This window comes from Leptonotus elevatus, chromosome 3 (genome assembly GCF_054856555.1).
Source record: "Leptonotus elevatus isolate MCC_2025b chromosome 3, RoL_Lele_1.0, whole genome shotgun sequence".
Lineage (NCBI taxonomy): Eukaryota > Metazoa > Chordata > Actinopteri > Syngnathiformes > Syngnathidae > Leptonotus > Leptonotus elevatus.
The window spans coordinates 3,244,206-3,269,472 of record NC_141241.1 but is presented as its reverse complement, the minus strand read 5'-3'; the positions used below and the strand labels follow the sequence as shown (position 1 = coordinate 3,269,472).

Here is a 25,267-nt window from a genome sequence, read left to right as displayed (position 1 = left end):
CAAAAAGTTCTTCTCTTTCAAGTGGAAGCTGCGCATATTTACAACAACTTGACAACTAACCCTGAACATAGAACAGCAACCGGATTCAAATGTAAAGCAATGCCCAATTAATATTACTCCAAATGATAATAATAATAATAACAAATGCTCTCTCCTCTGGCTGATATAAAAATACATAAAATGAAGAACATTTTCGATTTTGAATTGTGTAACATGTTATATTTTAAATTTAAGGCAATGTTAAAAAAATATATATTTATTTTGTAAGCGTATGTAAATCATCGATTGAGGAGGGCGCCATATAAAATTCTCGCCAAGGGTGCCACGTTGTCCCTGATCCCTGGAATCAGCCAACTGCTTCAAACAAATTATGAAATCTACAAAACCATTTTGTCTGGCAATTTACAGGAAAACGTATCGAAATTAAATCGGGAGAAGCTTCGTCATGCATCCAGACGATGATCCAAAACACACTGCCAACACAACAAAGGACTTCATCAGGTGGAGAAATTGGAAGGTCTTAGGACTGGCCAAGTCAACTGGACCTTAATCCAATAGAGTATTCATTTTACCTCCTGAAGAGGGGACTAAAGGGAGAAACACTCACCAATAAACACAAACTGAAAGAGGCTGCAGTAAAGGCCTGGAAAAGAACTTCAAATGAATGCAACAATTTGCTATGCCACCAAATAAGCAATGTTATTCACTTTAAGTTCATTTAATAATGTCTGTTCCAAGACTTTTGCTTACTTGAAAAGTGGGTGGGTTCAAACAAAAGGTGGAGTTTTCAACTTTTGTTCATATTCAACCTGAAACCCAAATGTCTTCAGTATACAACAAAAGCAAAGGAATTGACCTTGAAGTTCTAATACTTTTGGATAGGCCAAGTGATTCCGTGATGAGAATGAAACTGGCTTCATGGACTGAGTTTTCAAAATATTCCAGTCGGCACGAAATAACCCATTTTTGATCCTCACGCCCATGACTCTTTTCCAATAGCGATCCTGACGCCACGTGACTTTCTCTGAACACGCCCCCCTGTGGCAGGAAAGTATTGGCTCATGGGCTACAATGGCGTGGAGGGTGGAAACTAGCATTTATCCGTCAACTTTCCGCCCAAGAGCATTGACAGTCACTTTGATAAAAAGAACATGATATACATGTGCGAGGTGGACATGTTGGATTGCCGATGAAGTGTCAGGATGTTCTTTTTCCCCCCCAACTTGGCGCCGCTGCTAATGTGGAACTACCTCCTCTGTTGCCAGTGAGTGCTTTCAAATCTGATCATTCAAAGGCTTTACAAGTTTGTACAATCCAGATTTATTTCCCCTTTATGTCTGGTCAAAAATGCCATCGAAGTTGACATTTATACCATCAAAAGTCTTCTTTATGGTGTTGGTCAGTTATTAAATTCAACTGTGTAATATCTGTTAAACCGTGGCAGCACAAATGAACGAAACATATTATTTCCTCTACATTTTGCGTGTGGTAACTGTTAGCATCTGCTAATTTAGCCACCATGTACAAAGTGTAACATTGGCTATGCATTGGTTCCTCTTTTGGTAGCCTGGAGCATGCTCAATCCTTTTTTTTTGCCTCTTCTTGTTGCTGTCAATCATTGTTAAAGTGTGACGTTTGCCGTTTACTCAAAGTGGAAGACGCGTTTTCTGTGCTGCCAAAACGGTCGCGCTCACGGCCATTTTGAGACACGTGACGTCAACGTCGGGATCTCTATGCAAATCCGAATCGGGATGAACAGCCCTACACAATTTGGTGAGTTATGCTGTATGAAAACCCCCACAAAATTCATTTTGACAAACAATAAACATGACAAAGGGGACAAAACAAATTCAAGAGAGAAGTATTGGGTGAAACATGGGCTGGGAGGAGGTAAAATTGAAAAAAGGCGCAGAGCAGCGAGGAAGATGTTGTGGATGTCTCCCGGGGAGATCATTAGGTGTGAGTAGGCTAATAATTGGACATCAGCTACAACCTCTCTTCCCTCTTCACCACTTCCTGCAAGTCATCACTTTTGCGTCACGTTTGAATGTACGGCACGGCGGCTGGCGGACTGGGACTGGTCGCTTTGAGGCGAAGTCGCCCTCATCAAAAGCTCCCTTGTATTTCCTAGTTAAGCGCGGGAAGCATGATGAAAGCCGCGCAGAAGAGGAATTGTACATCTGCTGTATTAGCCGGCCTCGTATGTTTCGTCTTCCTGTTTAACAGAATGAAAGATTCATCCGCCGGTTTGGTCCCAGCACACCCGCTGTGCGGCAGCGCAGCAGCTTCCTGCCATTTGCCAGCTCACCGGGGTGCCTTTAGATCCCGCTCCCGGTGGCCATCTTGTAAAATATCATCTCAGGAATTGTAGCATCTTTTAAGATGTTTCAATAAAACATTGTGACGTTTGACGCGAGTCATCAAACTGACTAGGAATACGAGAGCCCAAGTCAGAGTCCTCAATCGCTGCTTCCTCTTAGGAAGGCATCTCGGTGGATTTAAGAAGTATTTTCAGAAGTAGAAATTATTCTCCCCCTGACTCAAACCCAGAGGTGTCAAATTCAGGTCTAGAATGTAAAAAACTGCCACAGTTTGGTTTTACTTTCTGGATCTGGATCTTTTCAGAAGTCATTGTCCATATTCTCACTGAACTCCTCCCGTGTCCGAGTGTTTGCTTCAACGATCATCAAAGCTGCATTCCACTTCGCAGCCTTTGCAGTCCCACAGGCCAAAAATGCCAGATAGGACTCATTTTTCAGCTTGACGGCATCTCTCACCGCAGTCCACCAACAAGTTTGGAGATTGTTGCCACGATGGGCACCAACTAACTGCCTCAAAATGGTGGCACTGAATATGAAGTTAACAAAATGACGGACCAGAAATTACGCATTTTAGTTAGCAATGAGTTGAGCTGTTGTCACGCATTTTGATGATAATAATAATAATAATAATTATTATAATTATTAGAAATTGCGTGGGAATGCTGGAAGCTGAATGCTAATAGCTGAATGCTTATAAAGAAAATTAAATGGTAAAATAATGTGAAAATTGCAAATTTGTTATTGTAGTTAAATGACAAATGAATAAAAAGAAAACTTGAAATGCAATCTGCTTCCAGCATTCCCACAATAATAATAATAATAATAAGAAGAAGAAAATAATAATAAATTTGGTTTGTTTAGTGCCTTTCAAGACACCCAAGGGTGCTGTACAGATACAACCACATCATATCGAAGCAACAATTCTGGTTGTTGTAATGCAGAATTACCCCCTAAGGATGAAAGAAGTTACAAACTTTAATTGAAATAGATTTTGGGGGCAAATTGAAGAACTCCATAGGATACTAAATTATTCGAGTTTCGTTCGCGCATCATGCGTTGCTCACCTACAATCATGAAAACTAAAATACTGCGACAATAATAATAATGATGATGTTGATAATGACTTTCTGTGTCAAAATAATTTCATTGCCTCTCTCTCTTATTTAACTTTCATTTTAAGGTTTTTCCTTCTTATTTATTTATTATTTTTCAACTGACAAAATGCACAATTTTTTTATGTTCAAAGTAAAAGGCTTTTTACCTCCATTACATTTTCTGGTATTTTTATTGTAAAATAAATGAGTGTATTAGTGTAAACCGTCCGAGGTCTTTTTGTGGCTCAAGTAATTAGCTTTAATGATTAAATCCGGCCTAAAAGAAAAACGGTAATTAGTAACACTCTTGTCACCGCCGCGACTCGAAATAATGAAACATGATTCATCTTGCCTTAATTCTCTCTTAAGTAATTAGCTTGAATGATTAAATGTGACAATTGGAAAAGTATTCATTTGCATGTTCTCATCACTTTTTTTTTTTCGGTTTAAAGCATCAGTAAGCATTGGTAAAGGAAACACATGGCTGCTGCTGCTTAAAAAGTAATCCAGTTACACATTGTCTACTCCGTAAGACTCAAGGAGAATATCAAGGCACCTCTTCCTCCTAATTATGATTATGTATTGATCGTCTTCGCCTCATCGGGTAAATGGGTCTCGATAAAAGTCGTAGAGTGGACCCAGCAACTTACATTAGCTAACAAAGCTCTAACAAGGATCAGCAGTATATATATATATATAATGGATGTATATTTACAAGACATCAAATGAACAATCCTTTGAGGTCAGCTTAATAGAAAAAAATGAATAAACAAGGGGTGTCAGGCGATTAATTTTTTTTTATCATAATTAATCGCATGACTTCAATAAGATAAGTCACGATTAATCGCATATTTTATATATGTTCTAAATGTACAATAAAATGTGTTTTTCAAAGTTTCACACTCTTGTTAACATAAAAGTGGACAAAAATGTTGAACTAATAGAAATATAGCTGCATCTTTTAGTTATTAAAAAAATGTACTGTACTGGAAAAAAGGTGTGATATTGATTTGTGTTAAGCTATTTTTCAGCCACTAGGTGGCATAATTGCATTTGTTAGACATTGGTGACAGCTCAGTGCATTTTTGTTTTCATATTAAGAGCTATCTAATCTTTAACATAAAGTCACTTGTGAAAATTACAACTTGACCCCAGTCTCCACAAATACATGCATTATTACTAAATTGATTTCAGCTCAATTTTGTCGTGGGCATGTCATTGCAACTGGAATTCCTCCAATATATGCTTTCCAAGTAAGGGGCGGTCATTAATCACACATTTAAAAAATTAGTGGCGTTAAAGGAACTTTAAATTAACTAAAAATTAACACACTCATTTTGAGACCCCTAGAATAAACTAATTTCATCAAACTAATTAATAAAATAAATATCATGGGACGTTTCATAATGTTAATGATCAAACCCTGTCTTGTCAACATTTTGTCCACCCTGTCTTGTGTGTTGTTTTTGACTATTGAAGTTGCCAAGTGCCGCAAAAAGTTCCTCAAAAAAATTCCTGTTTGATTTGCTTGCACTGCCGTTGTGCAAATGTGTCTGCCACGTGATCATTAAACAAACATCTCTCAATAGTTTGATGTCAGTCACAGCCTAAATGTGTCATGTTGGCCTCCAGCAACGAGGCTGTTTTTACACTTTAAGAGCTTCTTTTTTGTCTCTTCCTGGCTCCAGATGATGCGAAAGTGGGACAAACAGTGCAGACAACATTGATAGGAAAGTGTTTTTAGTGATATTTTAAGGGTCCTGTATTAGATTAACACAGAATCCATCTTGCATGTTCATCATGACAGGACGCATGAGAAACGAAAAGCTGCCTAATGCAGTGTCGGACATTTTACATAATTTGTTGTCATTTCCTAGCCTTCGGTCTATCATAACAGGAAGCACATGAAATTCTCAAAGGGTCATAACTGCAATTGGACAGGAAATTTGCCATTTTGGTTTAAACAAGCCAGTAATGGCAAATCACAGGACCTGTACTACAAATACCTTCAAAGCTCAGATCCTAGACAGATTGGACTGCTACAATATGCAGACCTCACCACCACCCAACCCCTCCGTGGCATTAATTTGCCCAAAAAAAAGCAGGTGCAAATACCCGTTCGTCCGGGTTTACAGCTTTACGTTTCATTGTTGTTTGCAAATACAAATGTCCTACAATTCGCTACACTCGCCGTGTGTTCGACAATGTTTGCATGCAATGAAACAGTTCATTAGCCTCCAGCTAATAATAAATTAAAAAACCTGCGTAGAGATTCACGTCAACAAAAGCCCATTCTTACCTTTTCCTCACAATAACAACATCCCTGCAGAATTCCCAAATAAACCCCCTTGACTGTTCTTTATCCCTCATTACGATTGAACTTATTCAAGCTAGCTAACCTTCACGTTGGAATTCATCAGTGTTTGCGCGTCTAATTTGGTCCACTTTGATCTTCGCGAGAGAAATAGAAATATCACGGTAAACAATAGGATCAGGTGAACTCTAGTTGAGGAAGAAAGTTTGCTCCCATAGAGTGGACCGAGTTGTTGTGGCCTGCTTATTTACTTTCTCTGGCTCATGCTGTTCACTTTACGGAACTGATATGAAAAGTCGCAAGTCAGGTGTATATTATTGGTACTGGTAAGTGTCGGTCAATAGAAATTGAAGGAAGGACTACAAATAATCCAAATCAAGACAACGAATAAAAACAAACGTCCAACCCAAAACACAAAAGTCCAATCTAATTTCTTAATTTGTAACATTCCAGGTTCTCGCTTCTAGGGTAACATTTTAGATGATTGATGGGATGAGGAGAACAACAGCGGAGCAAGACGGTAGGTGGTAGAAATGTTTGCAGAAATTGAATCATCGTTCCTTGAAAATGTCCTTTTATGGAGACTAAAGATAACGTCATGTCATTGATATGTCTCAAATCCACTGTTACTATGGCTGAATTATTACAATCATGTGGCGGAATTAAAGTAAAGTTAAATATGATCGACAGCACCATAGAAGTTAGAACCATCAAAAACTTTTTTCTATTTTCTTCATGTGGCCAAATGTATTTGACAAGATGGCAGCCTAAATAGAACACAAACTCGGCAAAATATGTATATTCAAATGAAAATAATCATGAATGACAAAAACAGAAGATAAAATCAGGTCCAAATGGGTTAAAATAAAAATGTGTCAACATTATTTTACAGTGAATGTATTGTAAGCTTGTAAAACAGCTATTTACGTTATGTTTTGTTAATTTATTTTTTATGACCACAAGTATAGTTCAACAAACCGGTGTCTACACATTTTTATTTGTTTGCCTTTTGACTCAGCCTGAGACTCTAGTGTTATTTTAGTGTGTTATTGCTTTTACTGTTTTTGTTATTTAATAGATTGTTTTACCTGTCTTTTTTGTCTGATTTTGCCTTCATGTCCAGCACTTTGCTGAAAGTTGAGTTCAGTTAAATGTGCTGGAAACTTACATGAATGTTGTCGATGTAGGCCAAGTTGCCTTCTTGAATGGGGTGTCTTGCAAATTTTTTAAAACTTCAGGTGGAAGCAAGGCAAGGCAGCTGTCTCAGTGCGAGTTCCCCAGTTTCATCTGCAGCAAGACAAAGGTATCAATAAATTATGGAAAGGCATACCTGTGATTTTGTCATTCCGTAGTCAAATAAAATTAAACCTAAAACCCACAGCGAGTGATGTCAAAATATATGAATGAATTTACTACAAGCACTGACATTTATGTGATAGAGCATATGAGAGATTTTACTTTCGTAATGTACATGTAATCTGTGCTAACTATATTAAGAAACTGTGTCCCCAGGTTGAATTTGCCTGCTTTAAACTGGCTATAACCTGGCTAGCTAGAAATCTAGCTGGCTGGCAAATTAGCTGGTAAGCTAACAAACCAAACCAGCTACCCAAGCTGGCAAGCTCAAAATGCACATAAACACAGCTGTCATGAACAAGTTTCATAATTGACTTAATAAAAGTCCAAAGAAGAAAAACAGAAATGCTACAACAGTGTGTGCTTCAGTGCTAACGGCTAATTGGCTAGCTAAATTGTTAGCCAAACTTGCCAGTGAGCCTCGACAAAACAAAGATACTACTTCGATAGGTAACACAGCACAGGCAATGTGAATTATAAACAGTACGTAATGTGCAAAAAGAATATATAATTTTAAAAAACAATCATTAGTTTACCACACGGGCGTGCCGGCACGGTGGTTGACTGGTTAGCTGCGTTAGCACGTCCGCCTCCCAGTGCTGATGACGGAAGATCGAGTCCGGGCTTCGGGCTTCGGCCTTCCTGGGTGAAGTTTACATGTTCTCTCCGTGCTTGCGTGGGTTTTCTCCGGGTACTCCGGTTTCCTCCCACATTCCGAAGACATGCATGACAGGTTAATTGAACACTCCCAATTGTCCACAGTTGCGATTGTGAGTGTGGATGGTTGTTCGTCATTGTGTGCCCTGCGATTGGCTGGCAACCAGTTCAGGGTGTACCCCGCCTACTGCCGGAAGTCAGCTGGTATAGGCTCCAGCGAACCCCCCTCCCCCAGGAGTTTAAAAAAAAAAGAAAAAAAAAGAAGAAGAAGAAGAAGAAGAGAAATAGATGACATACACACACACGTTACGTGGTTATTGGTTAATGTGATGGCTACTCTTGCAAGTCGTTTATGATAACCACTGCCATGTACAACAGAGATAAGCAGAAGGACAGAGTTGGGAAAAGTCTGAGTGACAGTATTGGTCAAAGTGGGAATGAAAGGGTTACATCATCACGTTTTAATCCTTATCACAGGGAAGAAAAGCTTTTTTATAATTAATCAGAATGGTAATATTGTGTTACAGTACAACTCATCACTCTTCCTATTTACTTTTCTATGAGCAGAGGAGATTAGATATGATGCAATTTCCCCCGCCTTACAATTTTTTGTTGTCGTTTTTTTTTTTCTTTTTGATTTCTATTTCTGAGCGCGGTTGCGATCTTGCCTCCCCGCTAATCTTGTCAGGAGATTAGACTTTGTTGGCCTTTATCTGATTCTCAGCATTCTCATAAATAACAAAAGCTTCTGATGTTATCCATTACTGAGTGTGGCACACAAAAAGTGTGTGCGCCTTTAGTGGGCTTCAACACGCACACACGTTCGTTTTTCTACGTGTGGCTGCAGCACTTATTTGTGTAATTCATCTCAATCAGATTTTCACTTTGTATATGATATTTATTTTTATTATGACTTACATCATACCCTCGCTTATGGAGTTAATGAAGGTTTCAAAATCATGCCAGAATGTACGTCAATTTCTATTTTTATTATTTCCAATGGAGGAAAAACTGCTTCCAAGTCCAAGCCAATAACATTAGAGAACTTTGAAGGTGTTCCCTGCGTTCAAAGGGAAGTGGCCAGCAGCCTTTAAGTCATCCTCCATTTTATGCAGCACAGCACTAAAGGCTCTGACTTTCCTGTTAACACTTCATAATGTCAAACTGATAAAAAAAAAAAAAAAAAAAAAGTCCTCACAGGCAACAACTTGGAGGTATGAAAGACTCGTTCAGCGACCGACATTTCCTCGTGTTGCTCGGAGCGAGTGATAAGGTTTTTGATGTTTTGCTCCCCCCCAATGTTGTAATTATAGCATGTTGAGTCAAGTAGGTAAAAAGTCAATTTTCCTATGTGTGGCATAAGGATAGACAGCAAAGTTTGTTTGTTTTTTTTTTACTTTGGGGATTTTTTTTGTAGTCAGCTGTGTACATCATGTAATGTGCCACGCTGCATCAGCTTGCAGAGGTCTGCGAAAATACCGACATTTTGTCATTTGCAGATTTACACTGCACCGGTTTTATTTGGCACGGTGGCTGACTGGTTAGCACGTCCGCCTCCCAGTGCAAAGGTTGTGAGATCAAGTCCGGGCTTCGGCCTTCCTGGGTGGAGTTTGCATGTTCTCCCCGTGCTTGCGTGGGTTTTCTCCGGGTACTCCGCTTTCCTTCCACATTCCAAAAACATGCATGGCAGGTGAATTGGACACTCCAAATTGTCCATAGGTGTGATTGTGAGTATGGTTGTTCGTCTCTGTGTGCCCTGCGATTGGCTGGCAACCAGTTCAGGGTGTACCCCGCCTACTGCCAGAAGCCAGCTGGGATAGGCTCCAGCAACCCCCGCGACCCTTGTGAGGACAAGCGGTTAAGAAAATGGATGGATGGATGGACGGTGTTATTTGACTTTATGGATTATTTTTTTGGTCCATTTCCAATGTGAAGTGGCAGTTATAATGACGAACAAGAGGAAATCTCTTTTTCTTTAAACTCGAAATCTAGTTCTAGTTGTTTGGTTTATTTCTATTCCTAAACTATAAGGATAGCACGGTGAGTCAAGTGGTAAAAGGCTTGCGTGCGTGCGTGCGTGCGTGCGTGCGCGCGCGGTACACGGAGAGACAGCAAACTGACATTTATAGCACTGAGAGAGACATAAAAAAAAATTAAGTTGGTTAGCAAGTGAAAAGCAGCGTAGGAAATGGAAAGCTACAGGGCCGCTTATCCTGCTGTTAGATGATGCATAAACCTGCCATCAGCCTTCTTACAACCGATTCAACACGACCGGTTCGCCCGCCTTGTTTCTTTACACTGCCAGCTTTTGAATCACAAGCGTGCTGGTGTTACAAGGCTTTCTTTGGACTTTATTTTTCTGTTGTAATGTTCCAATTCACTTGATTTTTCTTCTTCTTCCCGTCTCGTACACACGGTCGGACTTCTTCTTTCCACTTTTTTTAAGATGAGAGGAAATGAGAACATCATGCAGGACTGGAATCGCTTTGGAACAGCAGGGTACTTTTCTCGTGTTTCTTTAAAGGGCGAGCAACGGCGGTCGATAGATGTTTACCGCATTTCCCATAAACACTTGGCTTTAACTTCTGTTATAAATAAGTCAAATCAAATGGAAGCTACTCTGTGAGTTGTTGAACACCTTTAGTTGGTGGCGTCTGACTTTGCTAAAGAAAAAGGGTGATAACAACCAACCCTAACCGAACCGCAACTCTAAAAGGTTACGAGACACAAGAATTCTAGAAATGGAACGGTCTTGCGACCTCGAGCAATATGTACGCCTGAGTGCTCAGTACATGACCAAAGTGTAAAAGAACCTGCTCCCCATCCTTATCATGCGATCCTACCAAGAATGTTGAAAATTTTGCTTCATCTCCCACCAATCTTCAGTATTAAGTATCTTCAAAATCAATGGGGTTCTTAGTTATAACTGTTTTTTTTTTTTTTTTTTTTTTTCTGTTTTTTTTTCTGTTTTTTTTTTCTTAAAGAGCTCAGTATTGTTCATTCGGAAATGTCATCATCATTGCTGTTTTTTTTTTTTTTTTTTTTTTAAATATATATATATATATATATATATATATATACACATATATACATACATATATACATATATACATACACACATACATACATTTTTATTTTTTTTGTGTGTGTGGGTGAGTATGTGTGTGTGCGTGCGTGCGTGCGTGCGTGCGTGCGTGTGTTTGTTAGCTCACCAGAAAACCTATTAGAAAAAAAAAATCTCATACCGTTCACCTAAATCGAACACCAGGAGACCCGAGGGGACCGAAGAAAACCAAGGAAGGTGAAATCCAGCACCGACCAGACACCCCCCCACCAGAACTCCTCCCCAGCCCAAGAAACATCCAGACCCCAACAAATCCAAAAAACATAAAATCAGGGAGGCCTCAAGAGACCAACGGAGAGACCGAGAAAAGGAAGGAAGGACAGACGAAGCCGCGTGAGATCCGAGACACCAGCCTCCACCGATTCAATAACCTGAGGAGGAAACAGATTGTGTCTGAGTTTCGGTAGATGCTGGTGTGGTGGATCTGGCATGCATGAAAATCTCCACCAAAGAGGGGAGCAGTTATAACTGTTAATTTATCCCTTCCCCCAAAATTTGAGCAACTCAAACCACTAAATTAAACACTAAACAAAAATTACCTTTAAGTTTACCACACTCCCTAACCCTAGCCCCCATCACAAAACCTAACCTTAATCCTAAATCTTAATTCTAACCCTAACACTACCACCAACTCCAAACCCAACAAACCCTACTGGTCTGACACTTTCCCTCACGCTAGCACGACTTCCCTGACTCTAATCCTAACCCCCTAAAACCCTTACCCCATACTTTTTAATACAAAGCTCTTAACCCTAAAACCCACCCTAAATCCTCATTATTTTTTAAAGCATAATAATTCAGACTGTTTAAAATGTGACTGTTGTACTAGTTAACATTCTCTTCCTCTCGTTTCACACAAACAAAAACAAAATACATCATTAGTTTGTTTTGTATTTTCTTCCCTGAATGAACCTAATCCAAACCAAACCCTGACTTTAAAACCAAGGTACGTATCCCACCATAGTCAATATGTTGGCCATCTCGAAGGCGCGTTGATTCCTCTCCAAGTTGATCCTCTTCTGTAACCACACCTTAAGTAGCAGACAGCAACCATTCAGCGCTATTTATAAAAATATATTTGACAAAGTAGGAAACGATACAGGGTAATCCGGAGAGATTACAGTACAGGGGAGTAAATAATTGAACAAACACACTGATAAGCATTGAAAGCACGGCAGAAAAAGGTGAGCGGAAGGTAGAACGCGCTCGTCGGTAGACCTTTGAGTCTACTGTCTTATTACACTTTGGAAACTTGAAATTCTCTACCAGCCTTGTCTGAAACTAATGACGTTAGCAGAAATGCTATGTACAGCACAAGCCTTTTTTTTTTTTTTCTTTACTCGTATCATACAGTGTACGCACAATATGCACACGGGCTGGATTTGTGTCTTTTTTTTTTTTCTTCTGGCGAATCAAATGCTGAGTTAGCGAGTAGCAGAAAGATGCTAACACCGCAATCAGTTTATATCTTGGGCTAAGACCACTTATTTGTGGAGTTGTCAGCATGGAAAGGAAAAGATGTACAAAAACTCATGAAAGGTAATGAAGAATTAACACAAAAAAAAACCAAAGCATTAGGTTACAATTGAACTTGCTTCTGTAAAAAGAAGGCCTCAGAGTTTCTACATTTTTTGTTGTTGTCCTCGCGTTGTCTTTTTATAGGCTAGCTCGATGGCGACGGAAGCCACACCTGTAGCATGTAAATACAAAGAGTTGTATAAAGCGTAGTTTATAAATGTGGCCACCATAGAGAGAACATATCAAATGATAACAAAGTCACTTTTTTTCCCCAAAGCCAACACCCTTTTTTGTCTTTTTTTTGTTGTTGTTCTTCAAATCCTCGCATACATTCATTGTTGTAAGGTAGACCACATATTGCTTTAAAGTCCGTTCAAGATTCTCTGACTGGACGAGGCCTACCGGCTTCTCTGCTACTGGAAGTCACAGCAATGACTAACACCCAAAACACTGCTAGACACTCCACAACGGAATCTAAAGTTTTTACACTCCACAAGAATCTCCTAGTAAAAAGACGGTTTGTTTCGGCTCAACGATTACGATGCGGATGACTGCTATACCTCGACTCTAGGAAGAATAAAAAAAAAGTGGCCTGTGTTTTTTTTTTCTTCTTGTTTTCTGTTTCTAAAAGCTCTAGCGCTTAATACACACGTGGACAGAAGAGAAAAAGAAAATTCAGAAAGTCTCGTTTTTGTTTGTGTTCATTCAGGTCAGGTTTCGCGGTCGCTCTCGCCCACTGAGTAGAGTTCCCCAAGTCTCCTGAAGCGAGGGCCCCACTCCCTGAGGTAGTCATAGTTCTGGTCCGAGTCGGATGACGTGGTCTCCAGCGAGCTGAGCGAGCCGGCGACCGACCCCCGGCCCTCGTAGCCGTAGATCTGGATGGAGTCGTACGGCGGCGCCGTGGGGTCATTGTCGGCCTCGTGCAGCCGCACGTTGATGAACTCGTCCACGTCCACTCCGTTGGGACCCGAGTGGTGGCCGGCGCGCGGCATGAACTGCAGGTCGGGTTTGATGTCCTTGCGCGGCAGGTAGCCGTTGACGCCGTCCGGGTTCTGCAGGGTGGCGATGTCAAAGGCCTCCGTGTCCTCCTCGCCGCCGCCCTCGTCATCGTAGCGGATGATGTTCTCGCGCACGTCCTCGTCGTCCTTGATGATGAGCGGCTCGTTTTTGTGTCGCCGCAGCGTCACGAAGAGCACCACTATTACTATCCGAGAAAGGGCGAAGCACAAGGGGAAGAGACGAACGGGAAGAAACAAGGTCAAGTTTATCCATCTCAAACGTTTATACAAATGCTACTTCATTTGTTGCATCTGGCAGCAATTTAGCAACCAAAGACCTTCTGTAGACAATTGACAATTTGTGGAGTATGACTGTACACCATCTATTGCCGTAACACCGACAAATACAAGTAACAATAAAAAAAAATGGAATTCAGTACTCTGATTTTTGTCAGTGGTAAGGCGATGTAGAGTCCTACTCCCAAAATTAGAATTTTTCAAAATACTGTAACTCCAAGACTGTAACACAACAAAAGTCATCTCTCCATCAATTTAATCACTTTTAGACAAGCGTAACGTTGTGGTCAGACAGAACACGAATCACCAAGCAATTACATAAAAAACAATGCAGTTTGTGCTGATAGGTGCGAATCTGTGCCAGACCACACGATTGACGCGTTTGTGCCATCGAGCATGTACTTACCCAGTTGACACACACACACACGGTCCGGGGAAAAAAAACACATTGTGTCTTGTGCAGGACAAAATAATCATTGCAGTCTGTGGGCACCGGGAGCTGTAAAACACAGCCAGCCAGCTTCCAATACCAGTACCGAGCCAAAACAACAGCACGCTTGGAAAATGGTGAGCGAGGAAGTTGGCCGATTTAGTGTATTTACTGTACAGTCAATTTTTACAGCTGATGAGCTTGTGAACCTCGATAGAAATAGCACTTACCCGTTAGCCAACGTTTTAGCACAACCACCAGCCACCTGACAGACTTAGAGATGCTCATACATTTTTTTTTTTCCTGTCATAGCAGAAGGAAGAATCCCTCGTGACATCATTGAAGCAGGTCGTCCGGCTCGATGGAGAAAACGCGGGCAAAGCAGCATTTGATCTTTGGTCTGAGTGTCGCATAACAGTTGGATTAAGCCGGGCTTGGATTGGTCATGTCGGAGGTGTTCTGATGTGCTGTAACAATCTGGGCTGAGTGCAGTTTGAGAGGTTCTGTGTGACGAGAGCGACAAGTACCAATGGACCAAAACCAGATCATGTGACATTCCCTGGTCTGTAAACTGGCTGGAAGTTAACAAAATGTTTTTTTGGGTGGGGCAATTGGGATCACCCAGAGAAAAAATCAATCAACATGGCAAATAATAGCAAACTTTTCTCCGTCCCAAGAATCCATGTTTGGTAACCGAGTAGTGCCCAGCTCCTGTGTGAAAAAACTATCTGGAACAGGGTTCACCAATTCCGGTCCTCGAGGTCCGGAATCCTGCAGCTCTTAGAACTTTTTAGATGTTTCCGCCTACCAACACACCTGATACTAAAGATCAGGATCGTTATCAGGCATGCTGATGAGCTAATTATATGAATCAGGTGTGCTAGGGGGCGGAAACATCTAACAAGATCTCAGAGTTGCGGGACTCCGGACCTCAAGGACCAGAATTGGTGAACCCAGGTCTAGAAATGTGTTTGTTAGGAGGTGGAAAGACACCCTTAAAACCGCTGGATCAAAAATTGGACCGAGCCGTTAACTTGGGTCAATTTGACGCAATTTGGGGTTGTTTTGTTGGGTCAAATTGTTTCAATTTAGCAGGTTGGTCCAATTTTTGACCCTAATTGGGTCATTTTTGACCAAGCAGTTTTAGGAGTGCAGGATCATCTGGGTCAACATTCATTAAAAAAAATTTTTTTTTTAATATCCTCAAAAAGTTAAATAATTTCCGTAATTCCATTCAAAAAGGGCCCAAAATTTAAGTGATTGCATCGAGGCAGTGGTTAAGGCAAAGCGAATCCAACTATTGAAGATTGACATATTGTTTTGAAAATACCCTCCATCTTTTTTCCCCCGTGCAAAAAACTGGCAAGTATGCATGGTCGTTTCTTCACATTATTCAAATTTTTTGACAATCCGTTTTCATGGGTTTTATGAGCTGGAAGCCCAAATAATGTAAAAAATAAACAAATAAATACTTTAAACCACTTAATAAGTTGTGGGCCCTGAATCTATAATCTGAATGAAAGTTTGACTTTTTGAACGGAATTGCAGAAATTATTCAACTTTTTGAGGATAATCAAAGCACCTTTGTCCTTCTCTGCCGAACCTCACCTAAGAGCAGGATGATGCAGGCCAGGATGGCGATGAGCGCCCCCATGCTGAGGCCAATGGGCAGGACATAGGCCTCGACGTTGCAGGACTGCACGATCCCATCCTTGCTGCAACCGCACACCCGGATGGTCAGGGTGTTGGTGCTGCTCATGGGTGGGTTGCCGTTGTCCGTCACCACGATGGGCAGGAAGTACATCTCCTGCTTCTGCCGCCGGAATGTGTCATGCTTGGCCAGGACACTAATGGAGTTGTCTGCAAAAGAAGGAAAGGGGGAGGGGCTGTGAGAAGATGAGGAGAGAGAGAACTAATTTCCCATCAGCCGCCGCCAAGCTTGTCTCGTGTTGATGGATTTCAGCGATTTTTTGCTCAACAGCAAGAGAGGCGAAGCGGTGGCGTGTCGAGATGGGAAAGGTGCCGACTGCTCTTTTGAAGCCGCTCGCCAGGAGCCGCCTGCTCGTTAGCCGCCTCCCGTTATTGCATTTTGGGCCTCGTCTTATGAAAACTCTTGAAAGTCTAACCTTTGCCTCTCCCCGCCGCCGGGTGGGAACAACACAGCGCTCGGCGGATGCAAACTTGATCAAAAAGATGCTCGGCGGGCAGGATGATTTGAGTAATTGATGCCAACATATGCTCACATTTATCGTCTCACAAGTGGCGGTGCGGAGCAAAGAACACTCGGATTCCCGAGCACCGCAATGTCCCATCTCATTTGGATTGCTCGACACTTCACGGTGAGGGAAGTAGAGATGTATTGTTTTGTATGAAGCCACGTGGGTCATTTTCTAAGCAACTTTTGATGGTAAAAATAAAAGTAAATATGTGGCACACGTCGAATAAGCTTGAGAAACGGATGCTGCAGATGCAACTATTTAATACAGCTGATCCCGTTGAGGCTCGCGGGGAAGCTGGAGTCTATCACAACTGAGTGGTCGACTAACAACTTGGATTGGTCGCCATTCACAGAATCAAAATTAGGTCCACCCTGTTTAAGACAGTGACGAGTAAAAATGCCTTTGATTTTAAGACGAGACCGAGACCTTTAAATAATGGTCTAGAGACCGGTCTCGAAGACCGAGACGGACCTCGACGACAACAACAACACTCTACCCTGTGAGGTTTCTGAACATACAATTGCAAGTCATTTATCAAAATCCTGCAAAAACTCAAGAGAATCTGGTGGAATCTCTGCACGTAAGCAGCAAAGCCGAAAACCAACATTGAATGTGCGTGACCTTGAACCCCTCAGGCAGCATTACATTAAAAACTGGAATCACTAGGTGTCAAACTGCGGTCCTCGAGGGCCGCAGTCCTGCAGGTTTTGGAGGTTTCCCCTCTTCCAACACAAGCTGATTCCAATCAGCAGGATCGTTATCAGGCTTAGGCAGAGCTTGCTGATGAGCTGATCATATATCAGCTGTGTTGGAGAACGGAAACATCCAAAACCCGCAGGACTGCGAGCCCTCCAGGACCGGAGTTTGTCACCTACGATGGAAAGGATATCGCCACGTGGGCTCAGCAACACTTCAGTCCGTCACTCCATCTACAAATGCAAGTTAAAACGCTATGCAAAGTGAAAAGCCATACATCAACAACACCCAGAAAACTGAAACAGAAACCGCTTCTGTGGGCCTTTTAACTATTCAAGGATGGACTGATGTAAAGTGGAAAAGTGTGTTGCGGTCTGACGAGTCCATCCATCCATCCATCCATTTTCTGTACCGCTTGTCCTCACGAGGGTCGCGGGGGTTGCTGGAGCCTATCCCAGCTGGCTTCGGGCAGTAGGCGGGGTTACACCCTGAACTGGTTGCCAGCCAATCGCAGGGCACACAGAGACGAACAACCATACTCACAATCACACCTATGGACAATTTTGGAGTGTCCAATTCACCTGCCATGCAAGTTTTTGGAATGTGGGAGGAAACCGGAGTACCCGGAGAAAACCCACGCAAGCACGGGGAGAACATGCAAACTCCGCCCAGGAAGGCCGAAGCCCGGACTTGATCTCACAACCTTTGCACTGGGAGGCGGACGTGCTAACCAGTTAGCCACCGGTCTGACGAGTCCACATCTGAAATTGTTTTTAGAAATCAAGACTGCTGTGTCCTCCGGGCCAGGTACATCCATGTTTTGCATAAAGCCACGTATTACGAATCCTAGTCTATGATACGACTTCAGATGCTGGTAAATTTGCTTCACCTTCTTTGTTCAGTGAGGACGGATTTGCTCTTTTTACAGGGGCTCGGCTTTGCTTCACAATGTCATTATAGCTGCTAACCTGTGCACTGTGGGGCTTCGTTTCATTTGGCTTCTATGATGAGACACAACTCTGTAAGATGGGAGATTTGCAGGTAAACTTTGCTGCCAGGTTTGTGTGTGTGTGTGTGTGTGTTGGGAGCAGTGGGGTCACGACAGCGGCTCGGGTGTGTTCTGTGGGGTCATTATAGCTGCTCAGCTACACTTGGTAGGGGTTCATTTGCGCTCCATAAGAGTTTAACTCCCATACTCCCCCCGCACTGTGTCACAAAACCTAGTTAACCACAATAAGACTATCTTGGAGCCTGAGAACTTTCCAGGTTGGAGTTGGTGGTTGGTGGTCCTGGTTGCATCAATGACACGACCAGGAAAGATGGGAGTTCTTAGAAAAAAAAAAAAAAAAAAAAAAAAAAAAAGGAAAGATGGGAAATTCAAGGGTCGATTTTTTTTTTTAACAAACGGTCCCCTGGATCGGATTGTCTTCTCATTTCAAGGGTTTGTGGGTACAATCAATCCCAAGGCCGCGATATGAGTTTTTCTTTTTATTGATAGATTCAACCAGTCGCTAGTAGCGAGCACTTAAAGTTCAATCCAGTTGAAGTGCATTTTTTCCTCTCGTGTGTGGGCAGTTCCCGTGATTACACTCATCATCCCAAACAAAAGGGGCGCACGGGGGCCCGCCTGACACTCGTCAGTCAAGTGTCTGCCGCCACCTCCGCCAGACAGAAATAGTCGATGGAAGTGGCAATGGCGGGCCTCCTTCCAGGCGCTATAGGCAAGTGGCTGCTGCGGCATTGGACTATATAGAGGAAGAATGACAGCACATATTTGCTTTGATTTCTGCTCGGGTTACATTGTGCGTGAGAACAAACGCGCCCTCGACTCGACGGAGAAGCGAGCGAGACAAAGGAAGAAAGAACAACAGCGGCTGTTTTGATCCAACGCGTCGCCTTGAGAAAAAAAGAGAAAGAAGCCTGTAAAAGAGCAGAACCTTCATGACTCACATTTGATCCAGTGTTGCATAGGTTACACTTTGGCCAACGACACGAGCTACTATAAACCATGAGGTCATCTGAGCCAATCAGAAGACTAAAAAAAAAGTCCAGAAAAGGCACAATGAAAAAGGGAGTTACTGCTGACTATTGTAATGTTTGAATTAATGATTAAATGAAATGGGGAAGAAAAAATAATAATACAAGGTTAAACACAGTAATGATAAATATGAAAATAAATTGAATCAATGGTTACTCAAATAATGATACATAAAAAAAAGATTAGTAGTATTTAAAAATACATAACTACATTAAATATGAATAGAATTTGAACAGAAAATAATTATATATAAATAAATCTGTAGATACAACTAATCAAATGCAAGATGAAAAAAAATATTTGAATAAAGGTTACCCAAATTATATGAAAAACGGTAATAATAATAAAAAACTTTTTTTTAAACTATTCAAAACATAATAATTGAATAATGTAGACAATGATTAAAGGAAAAATAAAATATGAAATAATATGAAAATAAAAATACGTACAAAATCTAAAACGAGAAAGTTATGTCACATAATATATTCATTCAAACATAATTGAATAACACAAACTAAAATATACAATTAAAATAAATACAAGGATAAACAAATAATGTGACGTAGGAACAATAATGAAATACAATACCCACAAAATAAATGCTTTAACTCATACAATATTATTTTAACAAAATAAAACCACGTAATAAAATAAAACCATGCTACAAACAAACAACAAATAAATTGTCTACCGATACATGTACCGCAAATATCCAATGTACCATATAGTATATATTTAACTCATCTTTAGGAGGTCTATGAGAAAGAAAGAAAAAAAGAAAGAAAGACATTTGAAATGGTGCAAATTTGTCCTCTCGTTTATTCAATATCATTTCCCACTGTGTACCCATGAGCTAATGCGAAAAACAATATTATTTCTTGTGTAAACTGTGTGTTCCCCCCCTTCAACTCTGACCTGGTTTTGATGGCCTCTCTGAGCCGTCAGAGACAGGCTGCGGTACGTTAGCCTGCAGCCTGTGTGTCCAAACAGAAGGCTGCTACCATATGAATAGATTTTCGCCGTGAGCTGAAAACATTACACGTCACGGTGAACACAGCTTGTTCACCGCCACTTTGGACCAGCAGAGAAAAATGAAAAGAAAAAGGAAATTCAAGAAAAGAAGAAAAAAAAGAAGCAATGAGCATATTGTGTAGATAAACGTAGTGCCATCTGCCACGAGGTAGCGAGGAAGTCACCCTACATTGAGCAGCAAAACTAGCAGGACGAACCCATTTGGATCTCATTGGTTTATCTTCACTCACAGTGCGCTGGTACCAGTCCAACATCTGTTAAGTGGGAGCTGCACTTCAACACACCCCAAGTGTCAAATTTACAAAATTCAATCAACAGTTTTGGGGGTAAATCTGATTTTAAAGTTGCACAAAAAATTTCAATCAGAGTGAGTATCAAATGATTAATTCTGCACTTATGTTTTGTGACACTCCATCATTGGACACATTGTTTCTTTTCTGCTTGTACTGGTTTACTGTTTGGAACATTTACTATAAACATTTAGATGTAGGAGGCACATATGGATATGGCGTGGGAATTTCCATGCAATGTGTGATAACGGTGTTTTCAACGTTTTTTCACAAACGATAATACAATTATGTCACGACATTTGGCTATACACTAGATTGAACCGCTATCGACACAGTAAATTCTGTAGAGTAAATTTGACTCTATTTAGAGTGGGACCAAAGAGACTCAGTTTTAGAGGAATATTTACACTTGGGAGAGTAAAATAAAGAATTGAAAATAATAATAATAATACTAATAAAAGTTACTCAAGGGTTGAGGAACAAACTCACGACCTTCAGCTTGGGAGACAGCCGATCCCTAGTCCCTGAGCCACGCAGCTCCTGCTATGTGTTAGTATATCGCTCGTATCAGCGGGAATCGTCGTAACTCCAAGAGACCAATAATAAGCAAACAGTAGGAGGGGCATAGCTCAGGTGGTAGTGTGGCAGTCTCCCAAGTTGAAGGTCATGAGTTCTTTCCTCAACCCTTGAGTGACTTTTGATTTATATTTTCAATTCTTTATTTTACTCTCTTCCAAGGGTAAATATTAGCCTACTCTAAAACTGAGCCTATTTGGCCCCACTCTAAATTAAGTCAAATTTACTTTAAATTTAAATTGACAGGATTTACTGTGTAGTCATGTACATAAATTTTTCTACTGAACCTATCCTCAGCTATTTGCTCAATAGTGGCAATGAGGCACTTCTGAGCTCGATGCTTGAAGGCCAGCAGGCCGGTTTTGTTTCGTTTATGTCGCAGTTAAGTGATAGTTGGAAATAATTCAGTGTTTATGATTTCATTTCAACTCAAAGGATTCCAGTCTACTAGAGCGTTTCCATGGCTAGTATCCATTTCCTCACCTTGGTTGTTCTTAATGGTGAAGTTGGGATTGTTGAGCATCTCGGGCACCAGGCGGTACGCAAAGTAGTGGCCCTGGATCGGGTCATCTCGGTCCACGGCGCTGACCGTTTGGATCACCTGCGTTGGGATTAGAGAAAGAAGAAAAAGGGATAGATAATCATCGCACGTACTCCAATATTTGCTCTTCATCGCTCTGAGATTTGGATTCTTATCATCGAGGTTCCGTCCGGCCCGCCTCAAGCGTCTCGGCTCTATCCGCTAATCTGTCATCAGTGTTCTTATCGCACGCTCGGATTGATTGGGAATTAGAATTTTGGGGGCCTGCGGGACGGCTTTGGCTCTTTCCCCCCCCCCACCCGTCCGATAAAAGTGCATCCGACACATGTAGCTGCGTTGAATGAGGTCGATTGATGAGAAGGCAGGTGGGGGAATGCTAAGCACCAGTCTGAGACTCTTTTGGCAGGGCGATGCATTGTGCCATCTGGAGGAGGCCACATGAAAGGCATTCTCAGCTGACGATGTGCCGTGATCAATCCTGACGGATATGCACCCCCCCCCCCAGCCCGTTTTTTTTACAACACCGGACCCTCAACCTCCGAGGCTTCTCTGCGAAAATAATTAAGGCCATAATTCACCGTAGCCAATCATTAAAGGGGAGGAAAGCGGGGAAAAGGAGAGTGACGGATGGCTGCTTTGATGAACGAGCCTCTAATTTCGCCCCCACGTTTCTCTTACCTGCCCGGGTTTTCCATTTTCACACAAAAAGGCTTCATATTCTGTGGCGAACTCCGGGGCATTGTCGTTTATGTCCATGACCCGGATTGCCACCATCGCCCGGGATATCTGACTGTGGTTACCTAGGAGACGGAGGGACGGATAGAAGACAGAAGATTCATTCATCAAAATACAAAACAAGGCGGCGGGTGCATGAAAATCCCAGGTACATTACATGACCTAGTTTTAATTTCCTTTGTTTTTCCATCTTTATTTCTCCCTTCATTTCCGGAGCTGATGGGAGGGACGCATGATAAGCCGCATCAATCTACCCTTCAGCGATGCAAAAACACAAAAGGCACAATTCAAAGTGCTTTTCAACACCAAAACCTACAAACCATGTTTAAAACATGAGTTTTGAATGGAGGGGAAAAAAGCATATTAATGACTGAGGTCTGAAAAGACAATAAAAGAAATGTAATTAGTCCCTGCTACAGTAAGTGGTGCAAATTGCGACGTTGATAGTCATTGTAGAATAATGTGCCCCTTAAGAGGTCTAAGACTTTAGACAGTGAAGATGATCGAGCAAAGAAATCTTTACTCTTGTTTGAAGCAAATGTTGAAGTGAGATTCTTGCAGTCAAACTCGCATCTGCTGTAACTTATCCCAACTCTGAACCTGGAACCCTGTGCACGGAAATCGAACGAATTTCGTCAACGAAAACTAAACAAAAATAATTTCGTCAACTGTGATTAAATCAGTATGCATTTTCGTTGACGAGACGAAAATGTACTTCACGTAATAAAAACTGGACTAAAATCTATAAACATTTTAGTTCATGAACAAAAACGAGCCCAAAATTATATGATTTTTTTTTAAATCTTGTCTCTGCTAATCTGTCATGTGACACGGTCACGTGACACAGTGACACCCCTCCCCTTTCAAATCTGCAGCTAGCAAGTGCAACATGCACAAACCCATGGGACAGACAAGTAGATTATGGTTAAAGATTAAAAAATAATGATAATATTATAGTTATACCGTAACATTAATCCAACAACTATAATGTTAATCTGACCGCTAACTAATGCTGGCTAATTTACAAGATCATAGCAAGGAGCCATAGTAGCTACTTGTTGATATACTGTAATTGTGTGTCAAGTTGTTTCTCATCAAAAAGATGAGAGAAGATTTGATGCAAAATAGTTTTAGATTCAAAATGTTCAACATAATCTGCTGACAAAAAAAAAAATATATATATATATATATATACAGGGTAAAATGATTGTCCTAACTAAAACTGGGCTAAAATGTTGAGTTAGCTGAATAAAATTATGTTTTCTTGGACTAAAATAAAGGCTAAAATGATAGATTTATAGTCAACTAAAAACAGGATGAAGTTGACTAACTATGACAAAAACTAACAAGCATGATTGAAACTTGACTAAAACGGAGATTTAATGGCGGTCAAAAACCACAAACGGTGATGCAGCTAAACCGAACCCTAAATCTTCCCCTAACCCCAGCACTGGGATTCCCAAACTGCAGTGCACCTAATCCTAACCTGTTATATCTTAACCCCAACCCAAGAACAAGGATTCCCAGTGTGTGGCACACCTAACCCAAAAGTACAGCTGTAAATAAAGAAATAATGAAAACAAAGATAGTGGCTGCGGTCCAAGACTTTTACCAGAACTGCACATTAAGGTAACATTGAACACTGTACTTAGAACAATTAGCATGTAAGCCATGGAAGCATTAAAGAACACTTGTTTGCTGAGTTTTGATTGAATTTAAACAGCTCACTAGTCAATTTGCGCAAGAACATTATCACGTATCAAGTAAACATTATTTTTTTTTTTTTAAACAGACACGCCTTACAGATTAAAGAACATCTGCAAAGCACAAAAAAAACTCACTGACGAGGTGGAAAATCTTTGCCGGCAGAGCTACAAACAGCTTTAGCCCATACGCAAGGCTTTTATTTGCATACAGATTGTTTCAGGCGGCCTGTATGTCGCGATAAAGCTTAATGTAGCCCTTAAAGCTACTGGAACAGAAATTTACACCGCTTGTAACGCGTCTGTCTCCACCTCCTCGCGCTTAATCAAAGGAGGTGCTGCACGTTAATTGCCAGGCTAAACGAAAGCTGTCGCAATGTTTTTTTTTTTTTCGGGGAGGGTTGTCCCGCTGGCGTGTGGAGTCGAACGTGCGATTCTGATAAGCCCGTGCCGCCGCCGCCGCCGCCGCCGCCGTCGACATCTCGTCTGGCGGGCGTACATCTCGAGCATGCCTGCCGGCGAAGTGACTGCGGGTTGCAGATAGCGGTGGCTCGCGACAACACTTTTTTTGAGAGTTTGGGGGGGATTAATGCCACGGGTGGTGGTGGTGGTGGGGGGGGGGGGTGTACCAATGTACCAATGCGGCAGGTCTACGTAAATGGGGTTAAAAAAGAGAATGTGCCTCTGTAGTAGTCAAGCTTTCTGTTTTCGGAGGACGCCATTAGCCCCTTTAAAACACAAAATTCCTGGTAAATTGACGTAACGGTAGAGCCGGCATTTATTCTCCCGTACGGGTCCTTCAGCCGCAACAGAGCTGCCGGCCGGTCGACATCTGACTAATCACATTCTATTCCCCGAGCGCTGCTGTGGGGGGGGAAGAGTCACAAGAGGGAGTGAGGGTGTTCGTCTCTGCCCTTAATCCATCCATCACTGCCACGTCGCCAATTGAGCCCCTTCTTTACAGCTTACCTTTCTCCGCCATACATTACAATTCCACACAGGCCCAGTTGAAGTGTTGATTTGGAGTGCGGCACGTTGCAGAGAGCGTATTACCTCCGCCGAGCTCAAATTGAGATGAATGTAGATGTTAAAATAAGATGATAGCCGCTGTAGAATATTAGCAACCAACTGAAACACTTAGTAGGAAAAGTAAAACACCTCGATGGATGCTTTCAAAAGGGGAATGCCAATAATATGTTATATGTGACCTCACTATTCTATACATGACATTCTGATTAAGATTACATTTCATCTTAGAAAAAAAAATAATAAAAAAAATAAAAAATAATAATAATAATAATAATAAAAATAATAATAATAATAAAAAT

General features: G+C 41.4%; 1 protein-coding gene and 1 long non-coding RNA gene across 5 annotated transcripts in view; both read right to left on the bottom strand.

Moving 5' to 3' along the window:
* The window catches only part of LOC147176655 (uncharacterized), a 195,181-nt gene extending 187,288 nt beyond the window's left edge, over positions 1-7,893 (bottom strand). For both annotated transcript variants that reach the window (XR_015094334.1, XR_015094335.1), the window contains exons 1-2: positions 7,622-7,893; positions 6,898-7,016 (exon numbers count right to left, since the gene is read on the bottom strand). This is a non-coding gene — a long non-coding RNA (uncharacterized LOC147176655). The remainder of the gene's footprint in view (positions 1-6,897; positions 7,017-7,621) is intronic.
* Positions 7,894-11,858: 3,965 nt separating this feature from the next.
* Positions 11,859-25,267, bottom strand: part of cdh8 (cadherin 8) — a 138,756-nt gene continuing 125,347 nt past the window's right edge. For 2 of the 3 annotated variants that reach the window (XM_086071363.1, XM_086071362.1), the window contains 4 exons: positions 22,180-22,301; positions 21,444-21,561; positions 15,718-15,969; positions 11,860-13,588 (listed from right to left, as the gene is read on the bottom strand). In XM_086071363.1, the coding sequence (XP_085927489.1) occupies positions 13,095-13,588; positions 15,718-15,969; positions 21,444-21,561; positions 22,180-22,301 (986 nt within the window). In that variant the 3' untranslated portion in view covers positions 11,860-13,094. Of the gene's footprint in view, positions 13,589-15,717; positions 15,970-21,443; positions 21,562-22,179; positions 22,302-25,267 lie in introns of all 3 variants that reach the window. The other variant, XM_086071364.1, reaches the window with a different exon arrangement.